Raw genomic sequence first — 16385 nt, forward strand, 5'->3', positions numbered from 1 at the left:
AGTGGGGAAAAAACCCAGAGTGAAATATCTCCTTTCTTTCAAAAGTTATGGCCAAAAAACAAAAACAAAAATGCATGGAGCCCTATGGAAAGTGAAACTGAGCCATATAGCGCGTTTACTCGCGAGTAGGCAAACGTGCCTTAGTCCAGGGCTTTTCAGACTGGGGTGTCATGACGCCCCAGCCTGTGGGCCCTGGCCTGTTTCCCCATAAGGGTTGGGGGCAGCCAGGAGGCAGGGAGGAGGCAGCAGCACGATCTCCAGTATCGCGCTGCTCAGAGGGGCTGCAGAGGCTTGGGTGCACTTACCGGAGCCTCCTGCAGCCTCCTGGGGGTGCGGGGAGCCCTGGGTGGCTGTCCACAGGGCTCCCCGAAGCTGCAAAAGTGAAAGTGGAGCGATCATGCTGCCCTTCTGCAAAACCGGAAGAGTTACGAAAATCCAGTTTTTGTTACATAATGCAGTTGTGATTTTCTAGTTATTTGGCTATAACTTTTGATTGAATAGAGATAAGCCTATCTACTTTTGATAGAATAGAGATAACCTTATGGCACGTTTGCAACCCTCCTGGTCCAGCACAAGAGACTTGTGCAGGCCTAAGTGAAGGGCAGGATTGCACCCTAAGTGTTATATTTATTTTGCAGGAAAAATTCATAACACATCTCTGGACAAATACAATATCTTAAGTATTTGAGAGTCTCTTTAAACATACCTATTTAGTATTCAGGACATGCACAAGTAAATTGCATAACTATGCCATCAACTCATTCCTGAAGAACAGTGTGCAAATACTGTATCCGTTTCCAGGGTTCAAGAAACCATGTTTATACATCAAATCTCTGAGCAGCAGAGTTGGAAACCAAACATGGCTCCAAAATACTGCAAAGGGCAGCAAAAAACAAGAATCTAGAAACTGGAACAGAGCCATGTAAATAACTGCTCTTATGCATGTTATCACGAACAAAACTAGGTTCCAATTTTTAGCTGGTAGAATTAATTACATGGCTGGGGTAGAACTACCAATTTACTCATTTGGGTAAAGAAATAAAAGGACCTTGGTGTCATGTCATGAGGCATGTCTGGCCTGGCCACAATCCCATCCCATCTCCACCCCAACGACAATAGGCATTTTTAGAGTGCCTATTTAGCAAGAGGAAACTCGGTTAACTTTTATCAAGTATTGGCCCCATATTGGGAAGGGGAAGTCTCTGGTAGCAGCAAACAAGGAAATGCTGGTTTCCCCCTAATAAAGAGAGGAAGACAAATTAGTTGTCTAATGAAGTTATAGTTCAGATTGACGACAATTGGTATAAAGATTTTTTTCACTCTGTCATAAACTAGAAATTAAATTTGAAAATCGTTACAGTCAGGTAGATAGAAAAGAACAAAAACATTCACAAAGGTGAAGGCAAAGTCCATCTTTATTGCATGTCCAACAGCAGTGAACTAGGAATGTGGGAAGTACTCACATAGGCATAAACCATTAATCACGCTCATAGCTGATAAGTCTTTTGGTATACAGTCTGCATTCAGTACATCAGACGTAGCAATTATTGGATGAGTGTTACAGACGATTCTGGATAATATGAAGAGCATCTAGTGCAAGGAAGGAACAATCTCAAGGGGAAGTAAATTGTGGATGTGGAGAGTCCTTTCCATACCACCTTCCAAAAAGAGACACAGATAAGACTGGTTTTGAGATGCTGTTCTTGCTTATTAGACGTCCATCAGTCAATACCTGCAGAACAGAAGGGGGAGGCAAAAATTATTCAGACATGTTTCACCATGAAGGAACATCTGAATGAGATTAAAGACAATGCTCATTAATCACTCCCAGTACATCACCACTTTCTTCTCATTCTCTTCTATGGAGCCAGACTACACATCTGATATGCAGGCTAGCCACACATCCCACTTCTCCAAACCCAGAAAAAAAGAGATACACAACTGCCCCTCCCATGCTGTGCAGAGAGTCCTTTTGAATTGGCTCTGAAAGCAAATTGGGAATCAGTGTAAATGGAATAGCACTGTAGCTGTATGAACAAAAGTTGAACTCCTCTCTCAACAGATGATCTGGTTGCTGCATTCTGAAAACATGTAGTAATAGACCAACTACACTGGTTACCAATTTACTTCTGGGCCCAATTCAAGGTGCTGGTTTGAACTTTTCAGGACTCTTAGTCTCGAACCAGGGTATGTCCCTAGTCCTACCTCTTCACATACAAGCCAGCTTGGGCAGTTAGTTCAACAACAGAGGCCCTGCTGATAATGGCCCCTCCATTCAAGGTATGGTGGATGGCAATTTGAGATGGGCCTTTCACAAATGGAATGTCCGAGTTGTAAATGTCTCCAGGAGGGCATTCCACATGTCAGTTTCATTGTTGGCTTTCTAGTGCACAACCAAACATGGCTTCTTAAAAAAGCATTTGGGCTCAAATACTTGGGTTTATTTAATTAATTAGATTGTTTCTGGTTTTATAGAAACTAACAGCCCAATATTATCCCACATTTTATAACAGTGGCACAGCACCCCACTGGTCCAGCAACGGCATGTGGAGCATGCTGCTATTGGCCCAGTCGGAGCCTCCACTGCAAAGCAGCAGTAGCATTGGATCGCCAGACCAGACTGGTGCATGGGGCGTTCTGTGGCGTTCAAGTTGGTGCATGGGGCATTCTGTGGGTCGGGAGAGCAGGAGGCGGGGAGCAGGCCACAGTCGGTAGATCTTGGCTGCAAACGTGCATGGCAGATCCTATCCCCCTCATTGCAGCTCACCTCCTTATTCCTATTCCAGCTCTATAGGTGGCCTATTCCAGCTCTATAGGTGGCAAAGACCCCTGGACCATCTTACCTCAAGGAAGTCCCCTGATCACCACCACCACCACCACCACTGGATGCAGCGTGCATCTCCATGGCAGTGCTGCAGGGGATAGGATTGGGGCATATGCCCAGTCCCATCCTCTGAAGCAAGACACTTAGGTAAAAACAAAGGCAACGATAACATTGTTGTTTTTGTAACATTTGCATGAATCTTTAACTTTTCCTTACCTGAAATTCTCCAGGGGCCAGCTGAGTCCCAGTAAGCAAGACTTCTGGAAACACATAGCTGGTGTTAAATGTGCCACTGAGGGAAAAAGAGTCAAATCTTGTCTTAGCAGTGTCCACTGGCTGCCCACATGTTTTCAAGTCTGTACTTTTACATTTCAGGAGCGTACATATCTATGGAAAGAGAGAGGGGGGATCTTTAGAAAACCAAGTCACCCTTAAGAACAAACAGCATTCATGACAAAGTATCAGGAAAATACTTGCTCCTTTAAGTAGTGTATGCAGGGATACCACTGAATTTTGGAGTAGTACACAATTCTTCACTAAAACTACATAATTTGTACTAAAACCTAATAGACACCAGTATCTTCAGGCAACTGGAATGCTTAAGGAAATGGCAGACTATTCTTTCCCAAGATTTGAGGGGTCTTTGCTGCCTCAGAGCCTAATTCTGGGCTCGACACACTGGCTTACCACCGGCATGCACTGTGCCAAATGTGCCATGAGGCACATTTGTAAGGCCTAATGCTGGGCCAGCAGCCATGCTAGCCCAGCACTGGTTGGTGCTGGGCAGGCGCCCGGCCTCCACCGCTCAGTGGTCTCACAGACTGCCAAGCAGTGGAGAGGAAAGCGGGGAAGGGGGGGAGGCAGGGAGGAGGCGTTTCGGGGAGGGGGGAGGCGGGCGGAGGGTGGGAAGGAGGCGTGACAGGGAGGCAGGAGGTGGGGAGAGGTTGGGTGGGAGGTGTGCTAAGGAAGGGAGCAGGGAGGGAGGGAGGCAGGATGGGAGGGACTCCTATGTGTTTGTGTGGGGCTCAGTGCCCGACATGAAAACTCTTACTTCAATCAAGTAGTCCCATTGTGGGGTACTTCCCTTACCCGGGAGAAGGGGACAAAAGTCCCCTTCTCCTGAGGTGCTGCCTGCAGCTGCCATTGGTGTGCAAGGTGCGGCGATAGCAGTTTTCGGTGCCACCACAGCCGCGCGTCATGGGAGCTCAGGGTTGGGAGTCAGGCTTAATAGAGATTATTTCTGAATGAACACTATGTCTTTTCTGGATCAAGCCAAATATCTTCTCTAAAATTTGCATGTTCTTTTCAAACGTTCTGTGGTATGTTGGAAGCACTTAGTGTGGACAGGTGTCCTATTTAAAATATCATATAGTTCTCTTCAAGGAACAATCCCTGTAATGGATGGTTGGGTGACAACCCAGGAATTGCATGTTCTTAGAAAGCTTTGATGAAAATACTCAAAAAATATGATGTGCATGTATCTCAGAGATAGCAGGCAAAGCTTTACCTTTGCCAAAGTTCTTCCACACAGCACTATTCCCATCCACCCTTCATATTGTACTGGATCCCTTACCTGCAAATAATATTCTCCTTCAATCACATGAAGCCCGTCGAAAGCACCCAATGCATAAGCTTCATCCTGTCGCTTTTCTGCCATCTTGTAGCTCAAATGACAACAAACATCTTTCTGGCAAACAGTATAATTTCCTGCTTGTTTAGAAAGTTCAGCAAAGGTGAAGATATCATAGTAAACAGCCCCAGTAAACACTTGTATCTCTGGTGAGACATTCTTGAGACTTGACGCATATAAGCTCCAGTTGACAGGGGGAGGATACGTAGGGGAAAGATGGGGGTGTACATCGATTTCCGCAAGTAGAAGTTTGCCATTCTCAGTTTTCATATCATAATAGTACACCGGGGGGCCATCAGGTACAAAGATACCACTGCCTATCAGTGACAAATAAGAGATTAGAATGAGGTCTATGTTACTATTCTTTGACTACCAAATCATATTGCACATCATGGCACTTGTACAAGGAAGCTTCCCAGAATCTCTCCTCATTGATCTGATGCTACTTGTTGGAGTGTATAAAATTTGCAGAGACTCTGAAAAGACCCAAATCCTGTTTGAGGATGGCGTGGTGCAATGGCTAATGTGGGTTTCACATATGAGAAATCCAAGGTTCAAATCCATTCTCATCTATGGTACAAACCCACTTTTCTACTTTTTACTACTTTTCCCACACCCCTACCCCATGGGTTAAACTACCCTCACTCACACTTGCTCTTCCTGTCTGTAGCATAGATAGCAAGTATTAGATTGTCAGAAATTTCATTAAAAAAATAAACCTGAGCATTTAGATGAATTGGAACAAAATCTATATCTTTAGTTGGATTAATAGAAGTTAAAGCCTGTGACAAAACATCCTGAATGACAATTGTCACTGTTGCAGTCCTTTCCCCTATTGTTTATTTGGCATGTATCTTCTATGCAAACTTATAGCAATTTAATTACCCCAGCTTCCTTCAAAGCATTTTGGGGAAATGCAGTTTGACAAGGATGCTGAATTCTGTGACAGAGACTGAAACATTAACCAGGGTTTCTTGGCAAGGAGGATATTTGGGAGGAGGAAGCCTCATTGAATGACCAACTGCTACGGAACTACTTCTGAGTCGACCTGCCAAGGATTGGGTAATCCTGGTAAGCCTTGTAGCTGCTGCGTGTGACCCTCCTCCCTTTTGCTGCTTCTGTCCCTGCTCTCTCACAGTCTGTCCCACCCCCTCCCACCTTGTTTACAGATGGGATGGGGACATAAGGGGAGTGGTTAAAGAGAACTCTGACACACATGCACACACACCCTGGCAGCAGCTCCATTTTTTCCCGTGGCTGACTTTTCAAAGGGAACGACTCATGACTCAAGTCTTTTTGAGTCACAAAAATGCTCTGGATGACTCAGAAGGTCTGCCCATTAGGACTCGTTTTTGAGTCGAGTCACAGGGAGCGAAGACTCATGACTCGACTTGAGGCAAGCCGCGCTGGACTTGCCCATCCCTACTTTAGATCATCATGTGTAAAATCAAGCCCTCCAGAGTCTTTTCACCCAGATGACAATATGAAGAGTTTACTTCTTTCTGCTCATTAAGACAAACAATTAAAATTGTGCTTGCAAAGTTTTCTCATGTCTGTTGCCTGAATTTAAGGGTGTACTGTAATGCTCCCCAGATTTTCGATGCAGAAGGGAGGGGGTTTGCCACCACTCATCTCCTCCTCCTCCTAGTTGAATCTTTTGGCAGGAGCCTCTTCAGGCTCCCAGGTATTGGTCCACCTTTCTTCTCCTTGGACTTCAGTCCACTGAATAAGACACGGCAGGCCACACAAAAGCGAAGGGGGTTCTTCACCTCTCAGTGTAATTTGCCAACCAAGTCAATATCAGCCAAGCATGTCCACAATCCAACATACAGGGTCACCCTGTTCATCTCTCCCAGAGTTGCTGTGGTAGGCAGCACCAGAAAGCCCTGCTGTGGGGGGCTTTGTGACATGCACACAATTGCAACTTAAACACTAGACCTTCTTTTACAAGTCTGGTCTTGGAACATACCCAACACTACAAATTCAGCATTGTCACCTGCCGTTAGATGGAAGCGCTTCCCCCCGTTCTGTTCCCCCCCCTTCAACTCTTGCCCTTAGCCAAGGAATTCAAAGTTGCCAATTACCGGTAATGTCAATGGCGGGGTTGTGTATATTCGCTGAAAGAAAGTTGACACGCATTCCCATAGCCCAGGCTGAATGGAACTGAATGGCATCCAAAAGTGGCAGAGTATTAGTCCACGCAGTTGGGAAGAGGATAGTATCCACCTTGAACTTTTCCACCAGCGATATGGCAGGCTCACGAAAATTCAGTACATCAGCGCAGGTCATAACACCAAATGTCCCAAAAGAAGTGTTGAAGGTTACAAACTCTGGCTCCTTGGGGTAGTCATAGTAGGTTTCAGTTGCAAACAGATTATACTGTATATAGAAAGACAATACACACATTATTGGGTGAAAATTACTTGATGCCAATGGGGGGTGGGGTGGAGAAACCATGTTGATGCCATTACCTATTTTGTTTTTAAAAGAACTTTCCTATTTCCTGACTTTACAAAGTTGTGAAGGCAATAATTTACAAATTTAGCAAAAGAAAGATCTCAGACAACATGATTTCTCCTTTAATTAACAAATTCCTAAACACCTGTTCAATTAGTTCCTGGGAGCGATCCAATGCATATGTTATAGGCATTGTGTGAAACTCAGGCATTCTATAGAATGCCTGGCAAAATATGATAGATGCTTATCTCATTCCGACCCTGAATACTTTACCTTGGGATTGTACAGAATGCCTACGTGTTCTATAGAATGCCTATCCCTTTTCTTTTTGGCAATGTATAGTAGACAATGGTGGGGGGGGGCAGGGGATGGACATTTGATTACTGAATTGAAGCCTAAAATTTTACTAATGAACTGGTATTATTGATCTAGTATCTGAAACTTAACGGTAAAATAAATAAAAATATTCTGATGAACATTGCATCATTTTAGTCTTCTATGTATTGCAGCAGTCTGAACTTAAATGACATTTTAAATTGCACAGAACATATTTCTTAACACAACATTTTTTAGTTTGACACTTTGACACTCGCACTTAAATCCTTGCCCAGTTCCTGTGGACTGTTATGTTGCAGCTGACCCAAGTGATGCTTATTGCATACTTTGCCCCCCTCCCAAAAGAGTAGGCATTGTATACAAGTATGCAAGGTCAGAACAAAATAAGCTTCTTTCATACTTTATCAAAAAAGGATAATATTCTATAGAATACCTAGGCATTCTATACAGTTGCTAGGTAAAGTACTGTATGTAAGGTCAGAATGAAATAAGTTTCTTTCATACTTGACCAGGCATTCTGTAGAATGCCAGAGTCCACACAATGCCTGTAACACATATGTGATTGCCCTTATCAGGAGAAAGACTCGTTTTCACACACACACACATGCACAGAGCACTTCTGCCAGTAAGGCCTGCTTTAGCTGTTATTTAAGCAGTTGTATGCACAAAGCAGTGGGCCCATGGTGCCAAATCTTAGCTAAAGACCCACTCATGAAGGCAGCCCCAGTCCAAGCCCCCACCATTCTTGAAGCAGCATGATCCCTCTGCTGCGCCCCTTTTTATAAGCACACACATGAACAACCCACACACCCCTCTTTCTTTCTTCATCTTCCCCTGTCACCACCACAGTCCACACTCATGTGGTGAATGGGGACCCTTCACCTTATGAGAAAATCCCATGTTTGCATATAACATGATGCTGGCAAACCTAGAGATGGGGTAGCATCTCTGTTCTGACACCTGTAATCCACCTGTTTGCAGCTTAGCTAGGATGAGTACTAGGAATGCCAGACAGTCTGGTCCTGACCAGGTAAAACAAAAGGCAAAGCAGGAAACAGTCAGCACCCTGCTGAGTTTGGTACCTGTCTGGCTGTTGGTCAAGAGCCTGTACCTTAACACAGACAAGGGGAGTTTCAAGGGACTGGCCTTCAAAGTAGTATAATCTGGAGCCAGGAGAGGTCCATACAAAGAACTGGCTACCAGTTTGAATCTGTGGGTGTTGGCTATTGCAGCTGTGACAAACATTACCTGTAAAAAGCTGACCACTACTGGCTCCTGGCGGTGAATGGAGGAATTGCATGCAAGTGACTACTGTTTAGCACTATGTATAGTTAGCAGCATTAGGTACTTACAGTTTTCCGTTTGTCTCTAACTCCAAGATCTGTTTTATCTAATTGCATGTGCTTGCATTTGTCTTTTCTTCCCTTGCCCTTTTTATTTTTGCCTCTTAATAACTAGAGTTTATTTTTCAAAGACTTGCGTGTTTCTGTCAGGGCAAAGATCACCCTCAGCAGTCATTCAGGGCTAGTGCTACCCAGGGCAAGTATGGGAGTTAAGGAATTGGAACTCTTCTGCTCTGGGAAGTTGGCTTCCCAGATTAGTCACTGGTTTCTCTGCTCCCAAAGAAACTCCAGTCTTTGAGGCTTTTCCAGATGAGAGGTGTGCTGAGAAAGGACACCCTGGTTTTAAAAAGGACATAGTGGAAATGGAAAAGGTGCAAAAGAGAGCGACTAAGATGATTACTGGGCTGGGGACCCTTCCTTATGAGGAAAGGCTATGGCATTTGGGCCTCTTCAGCCTAGAAAAGAGGTGCCTGAGGGGGGACATGATTGAGACATACAAAATTATGCATGGGAAGGATAGAGAGATGCTCTTTACACTCTCACATAACACCAGAACCAGGGGACATCCACTAAAATTGAGTGTTGGGAGAGTTAGGACAGACAAAAGAAAATATTTCTTTACTCAGCATATGGTTGGTCTGTGGAACTCCTTGCCACAGGATATGGTGATGGCATCTGGCCTGGATGCCTTTAAAAGGGGATTGGACAAATTTCTGGAGGAAAAATCCATTACGGGTTACAAGCCATGATGTGTATGTGCAACCTCCTGATTTTAGAAATGGGCTATGTCAGAATGCCAGACACAAGGGAGGGCACCAGAATGAGGTCTCTTCTTATCTGGTGTGCTCCCTGGGGCATTTGGTGGGCCGCTGTGAGATACAGGAAGCTGGACTAGATGGGCCTATGGCCTGATCCAGTGGAGCTGTTCTTATGTTCTTATATAATAATAATAATAATAATAATAATAATAATACAGGTATTTATATACTGCCTTTCTTGGTCGTCAGATTTCTCCTCAGACTTTATTCAAGGCGGTTTACATAGGTAGGGATTTTTGCAATTGAAAGAAGGTTCTATCTTTCAAGAACCACAACATTCCAGATGTTTCTTTCTGATTTGGTTTCACATTCTGGCCTCCATCCTCCCACGCTCAGAGCAGATGGAATAACTCGGCTCAGCTTGTCAGCTGCTTCAAGGTCGCACGGTGCCGGTTGCCTCGAACAGGCGACCTGTAGATGTTATCTTCAGGCAAATGGAGGCTCTACCCTCTAGACCAGACCTCCTGCCCAATATATATATATATATATATATATATATATATATATATATATATATATATATATATATATATATATATATATATATATATTCTTTCTGCTTGCAGCAATTACTATTATTATTATATTGTTATTATATTATTATATTTTAATTTAATAACAACAACAATAAACAAGTATTTATATACCACTTTCTGGCCATTGGATTGCTCCTTTGGCCTTATTCAAGGCTGTTTACATGGGTAGGCTTTCTCTAAACCCCTGAAGGAGTTTTTACAATGAAGCTATATCTTTTAAGAACTGACTACATTCCAGGTGGATCTTCTCACAATCTGGTCATATTCTGGCTGCTATCTCCTCCCACAGAGAGCTTCAGAGCTGGCTTCTTTTGGCTCTCACCCAAAAGAGCTCTGCTCAGCTTGTCTTGCCATTCCTGGGGCTTCCAGTGGTCTTGAACAGGCAACATTCAGACCTTCAGATTATATCTTTGGGCATAACGGCAGCTCTACTCTCTAGACCAGACATCCTGCCATGTTTTGTGTTTTTAAAAGGTATCCAAAGGTGCTTGGGATAATCAGGTTCATGGGCAGTACACGTTGCTTCTTCCCTGCAACATCACTTGGAGGACTGCAAGCTGTCCCATGGATCACTAGAGCTCACTTCCCAATTTGTGGAAGCAAGCAAGGGGGGAGGGAGTCTATGGACTTTGCTTCATGCACTTTAGCTGTTCAGAGGTTGCAACAGAGACAGCTGCTGGGCAGGCCTGCTTGTTTGTCCTCTGCTTGCCTGCTACCAGCACAGCCTGGAGGAGGCAGAAGTGGTGACTACCACTAGATTGCCCTTCTCTGCCTCACTGAGCCAAGCCCATGCAAAACAGAGAGCACAAAAGCCCAAACCAGAAGGCATCTGCTACATGTTCTCTCAGTTTCTTTCAGCTGATGGGATTTGGAGAAGTGCTAGGAGAATCTGTGGTCAGGCAAGAGGGGAACAGCCCCCCCCCATCACTGCCGGGACAATAGCTTCACCAGCCTCACAAGCAGGCCAGCCCTGAATCCAAGTCCTTCTCTGTGCCCACTGGACACTTGGCTCTTAAATTCAATGGGGGAAGGAAGAAGAGAAAAAACATTTTTGTTTTAGTCTAAACAGAGTTGCATGAATTTACAAAACTTTTCATACCTGTATAAAGGAATTAATTACTACAACATACAGAGATTAATCTTTACCTTGTGGTAACGGGCCACAAATTTTCCTTCCACATCATAGACAACATCTGTATTGTACTGATAGTGACCGTCACTGGGGCACTTTGGATCACTGGAGTTGCAGGGTTTCTTATCCCCCATGTTGGCCACCACATAGATGGAGTACTTCTTCGCCATGCAGCTGAGCCTCACCTGCACTGAGGTTGATCCAAACCTAATGTCGAGAGGAAGAATTTAATAACCAACACACATTTCCATCAAAAGGGGAGAAAAGAATGGAACTGTAATTTTTCTTGAAGTTGAACTGAGCATGCCATGGACTAAAGGCAAATACACCATTACATGTCTCATTTTTGCCTGGCTGGCCATAAAAGAGAAGAAATATAATACAGATAAGTTGGAGAACATGGGTTGATACAGAAGCATTCATGGACTTAGAGAGGTTTTTTTTTCTAGAGGTGAAGATCTGTGAATGAAAAAAGATTCCACAAGAGTTCCAAAAAGAATGTCAAGGACACTCTACTAGCGCAAACAAAGTGGCGCCAGATTGCAGTTCAGTCTAGGCAGCAAGATCAAAAAGGTACCACCACATAGTTTCAAAAACACGTGTGAATCACTTTGCATGCTCAAAAACACTATACAAATGCTAATAGTCATAATGATCTCTAGGTTAGTTGACATTGTGCAGGTTCATGCATCCCCCCCTTCCATTACACTTACATGCTTTGTGTGAATTGATGCACACGAGCAGACATTCACAGCAATTATGATCTGCCAGCACCCACTACATTTTGACAGCCTTTATTCTGATGAAGATGTCTGCGTATTATTAACAGTATTTATATACCGCTTTTCAACTATAAGTTCACAAAGCGGTTTACAGAGAAAAATCAAATAACTAAATGGCTCCCTGTCCCAAAAGGGCTCACAATCTAAAAAGATGCAAATGAATACCAGCAGACAGCCACTAGAACAGACAGTGCTGGGGTGAGGTGGGCCAATTACTCTCCCCCTGCTAAAAAAAGGAGCACCCGCTTGAAAAAGTGCCTCTTACCCAATTAGCAGGGGTTATTACCCAATTAGCAGGGGTTATTTGCGTACTTTGAATAATTGCACCACTGCTGAATCAATTAAGCCGATCTATTTCATAGAACAGTGTTTCTCTACGTTTGTTCTCCGCTGTACCACTTAGCACAGTCCACCTATAGGAAGTATCTCCAGAAGTAACTGGTGATGACATCATCGCCAGTTACTTCTGGGTTGAGAGGCCAGCTGCAATGTGACAAGCACCAGTAAGAGGCTCAGGGTGAATAGGAAGGTTTTTTAGAGCACAGAAAAGCATGCTTTGGAGTTCTGCCCACTGAGCCAAGCCTTCTACCGATGTTTGCCATGTCACATCTCTGATCTCACTGCCGAGTTGCAGATATCTGGGGATCCCACAAGTACCACCAGAAACCACTTCAGGTACTACTGGTAGTACCCTTACCATTGGTTGAGAAATGCTGTCATAGAATCATAGAGGTGGAAGGCACCCACAAGGTCATCCAGTTGAACCCCCTGGTTGTAGCAGGAAGTCCTCCTAAACCTAGAGCATCTTCTGCAGATACCTCTCAAGTCTCTACTTGAAAATTTCCAGTGAGGGAGAATCCGCTACCTCCCTTGGCAATCTGTTCCACTGACGAACCATCCATACCATCAAGAATTTCTTCCTGATGTCCAACTGGAATCTCCTCCTTCGCAGTTCGTACCCATTGGATCTCATTCTACTCTCTGAAGCAGCTGAGAACAAATTTGTTCCTTCTTCTATATGACAGCCACTCAGGTATTTGAAGAGTGCCATCATATCACTCCAGGCTATACATACTAAGTTCCCTCAACCTTTCTTGCTAGGACTTGTTCTCCAGGTCTCTGATCATCCTCATCATTCTTCTCTGAACCCACTCCAGTTTGGCTGCATCTTTCCTCAAGTGTGGTGCCCAGAATTGGACACAGTACTCCAGGGGAGGTTTGATCAATGCGAAGCAAAGTGGAATCACTACTTCTCCTGCCTTGGAGGCTCTGGTTCTACTAACCCAGGCTAAAATTGTGTTAGCCTTCTTTGCAGCTGCATCACACTGCTGATTCATGTTTGTCTGGTGATCCACTGTAACTCCAATATCTGTCTCATATACTGTATTATGCTGCCAAGTCAGGCAACTGAGGGCCCAATCCTATCCAATTTTCCAGTGCTGGTGCAATTGTGCCAGTGGGGTGTGTGCTGCATCCTGTGGTAGAGAGGCAGTCACTGGGGCCCCCTCAAGGAATGGGAACATGTGTTCCCTTATCATAGGGCTGCATTGTGGCTACACTGGAGCTGGAAAGTTGGATAGGATTGGGCCCTAAGGCATTTGCATCCAAAGCAGCTAAGTGAGAAATAAATACTATACTCCTATATATATATATCATTTGCATTTGATTTTTAGAAATCATTTTTAATTTTCTGCTGTATCTTTATGATTTGGTCAGGTTACATGAATATTCTAGGACTGGTTTCTCAAGTCACAAAGGATTTGTTTTCAGTGGAGAATATACTCTTCCAAACCCAGGGAGGCAAATTCAGATTATCCACGGTGGTTTTCTCCATCTCTCCTTGACAGCCTTACAATTATGGTATTCACAAATTATCTCCTTCAAGCCATTATTCTAACTAGAGAAGTTGCACTGCAGTGGGAAAAGCAGAACTTGCTGAATTGACAGGCACCTCCATATCTTAATTCATATCAGTTACCAAAATACTGACTGCAATGTCTGCCAACAAGCTACTGAAATTCAGCTGACTTCATCTGCATTTAGTGGCCTAACGATGCAAAACTGCAGCCCTTATCTGCAAATTTTGGTAACATTTTTACAAATGGTTTTGTTGACCTGCATTTGTATTCAAAGATTACTTCAGTGGTTTAAAATGAAGCCTGTTTCAACCAACCAATTAACTTCATCCAAGTTAACTTGTAAAAATGCTTCTGGCAAATTTGAATTGGTCAACATCAGACCCTTTATGCTATACTATACTGACTCAATGCTTGCCATTTGACAGCTTTTATAAGGTGTTTAATTTCACTGGACTATGCAACAGCTGAGCACAACTTGTATAGAACTCCAGGAAGCACAAAGTACAATAAACCAGGCATATCATCACACAATGTGTGGAAAGTGCTTTATGTTCCCTTTATACTGCCTCCTATTGGAATAAATTGAGACAAACAAGTTTAGTGTTGCTTACAAGTAAAATTTGAATACAGACACCTTTTTTATCCTCCCACTTCAACATTAAGAGTACCCTATAATTAGCGAGTTCACAATCTGATTTAAGGCATCTCTATGCTGCCCTTCTCATTTAACTATCCAATTACTTTCCAATAAAAAATTAAAGAATGCAAGGTTACAGGCTTTTAAATAAACACCACAAGGAATATCACATTTTCTCACACTAAATATCAAAGAAGCAACAAAATACCTTTCAGGCTCCATGCAGGGGATCCAGTTTACTTGAGGATCTGGTATATCCTCAAGATAAGGATAAAGAGTTTGCCTTGTGAAGACCCAGCCAAAAATGCCAAACTCTGGGGTCACTATTATGCGGGCTCCCTAAAAAGGACATCCATTCAAACACATTAGGCTGAGGACAGCACACTATTGTTTAAAACTTACTTAAATCAACAGTTCTGTACCTGCTCAGCAGCTTCTTTGATGGCTCCTTCTAAAATATCCAGATTTTTGTTCATCAGTTTCAAGGCATCTTCTGGTGTGACATTTTTTGGAGTGTCTCCCGTCAGTATAACCGAATGCTCATAGACTGCAGCAGTGTACTTTTCCAAGGCAGAGGCCTTGACAGCCACAATCAGAAATACAGCAAAAGTGGGAAGCTGGAAGTCAACCATGCCTGCCGACTCTGGTTGTTGCTTGGAGAGCAGGTACTTGCCTGTGATATTAAGGTGAGTAGAAGTAACTGACGGAAAGTCCTGCTTTCCATCAGAGGTCAGTATTGTGAAATGTGAACTGTTGCTGCAATCTTGGCAAGCTATGTAAATAAAAGTTTGCATAACAGTCAAAATGCATGTTCTACAAGAGCACAGATAACCTGTGCCACAGCAAGCATGCTAATGTACACTCAGCATTTTCTGCCAAGGTAAAAACAGAGAGAGTTCTTTGGAAGACCACAAGACGGTGCATTTCAAGGAGCTGATATAGTTCAGACCCTGGTGTTAAAACCAAGAGGCTGTTTGACCAGGTATACACAAGGATTCCTTATACGTTGAAATAAATTCATGGTTTGGAAAGTCATTCTGGAAAAATAAAGAATACTTCAGAAATCACTTTTTTCATCTGCAGAATTGCAGATTTTTACTAGAAAAAAGATGAAACTAAGCAAATGGCTTCAAAGTGAAGGGCAAAGCCTGCCTTCTCATCCAGATGGATGGGCACATGGAGCACATCAGGAGCACATGGAAAGTTTAGCCCACCTTACAAATGAACCCCCATTGATACCCTTTCTTTGTCTCATATGAGTGAATATGCGATACAAGGACATCTGCAAGAGGGATCTGAAGGCCTTAGGAGTGGACCTCAACAAGTGGGAAACCCTGGCCTCTGAGCGGCCTGCTTGGAGGCAGGCTGTGCAGCATGGCCTTTCCCAGTTTGAAGAGACACTTTGCCAACAGTCTGAGGCTAAGAGGCAAAGAAGGAAGGCCCATAGCCAGGGAGACAGACCAGGGACAGACTGCACTTGCTCCCGGTGTGGAAGGGATTGTCACTCCCGGATTGGCCTTTTCAGCCACACTAGACGCTGTGCCAGAACCACCTTTCAGAGCGCGATACCATAGTCTTTCGAGACTGAAGGTTGCCAATATATGAGTGAATAGTTGCCATAATAGTTCAGTAAAGGCAAAATCTACTCACTTTTTCCCAGCAGTGGGTGACCTGACCTGGCCTCTTCAATGCAACTACAATGCAAGATCATTGATTATATTATCACTGTCCCTCAAAACACTAATCAGCATAGCCACAATTCGCTTTTCAGATGTGGAGGAAAAGTGACAGAGGACAAAATGGGCACAGCAGCTAGTAGTTATCAACAGTACCCTTCTGTCATGCTCTCTGTTTCTTTCTTCTTACTGATTTTAGTAGGTTTTCAGTAGGTTTTGCTGCCACCACCCAAGTCTAAGAAGCTCACACAGAAAGAGCTTGCTCTGAAGAAGCCCTCCTCACAAGTTAAGAGGCTCCAAATCCAGAAGGGGCTCCCCAGTCTAGGAAACAAACAGCAGAGAAATGCTGCAGTCA

General features: G+C 43.7%; 1 protein-coding gene across 1 annotated transcript; it reads right to left on the reverse strand.

Moving 5' to 3' along the window:
- Positions 1–1612: 1612 nt before the first annotated feature.
- Positions 1613–14986, reverse strand: LOC136636241 (pantetheinase-like). The gene is made up of 7 exons (XM_066611205.1): positions 14777–14986; positions 14563–14693; positions 11091–11283; positions 6539–6833; positions 4398–4771; positions 3041–3211; positions 1613–1732 (listed from the first exon to the last, which is right to left on the reverse strand). Exons 1-7 carry the CDS (start codon positions 14984–14986, stop codon positions 1613–1615), a joined length of 1494 nt encoding a protein of 497 aa, XP_066467302.1.
- Between the last annotated feature and the right edge of the window lie 1399 nt (positions 14987–16385).

Source organism: Tiliqua scincoides, chromosome 1 (genome assembly GCF_035046505.1).
Source record: "Tiliqua scincoides isolate rTilSci1 chromosome 1, rTilSci1.hap2, whole genome shotgun sequence".
NCBI classification, from domain to species: domain Eukaryota; kingdom Metazoa; phylum Chordata; class Lepidosauria; order Squamata; family Scincidae; genus Tiliqua; species Tiliqua scincoides.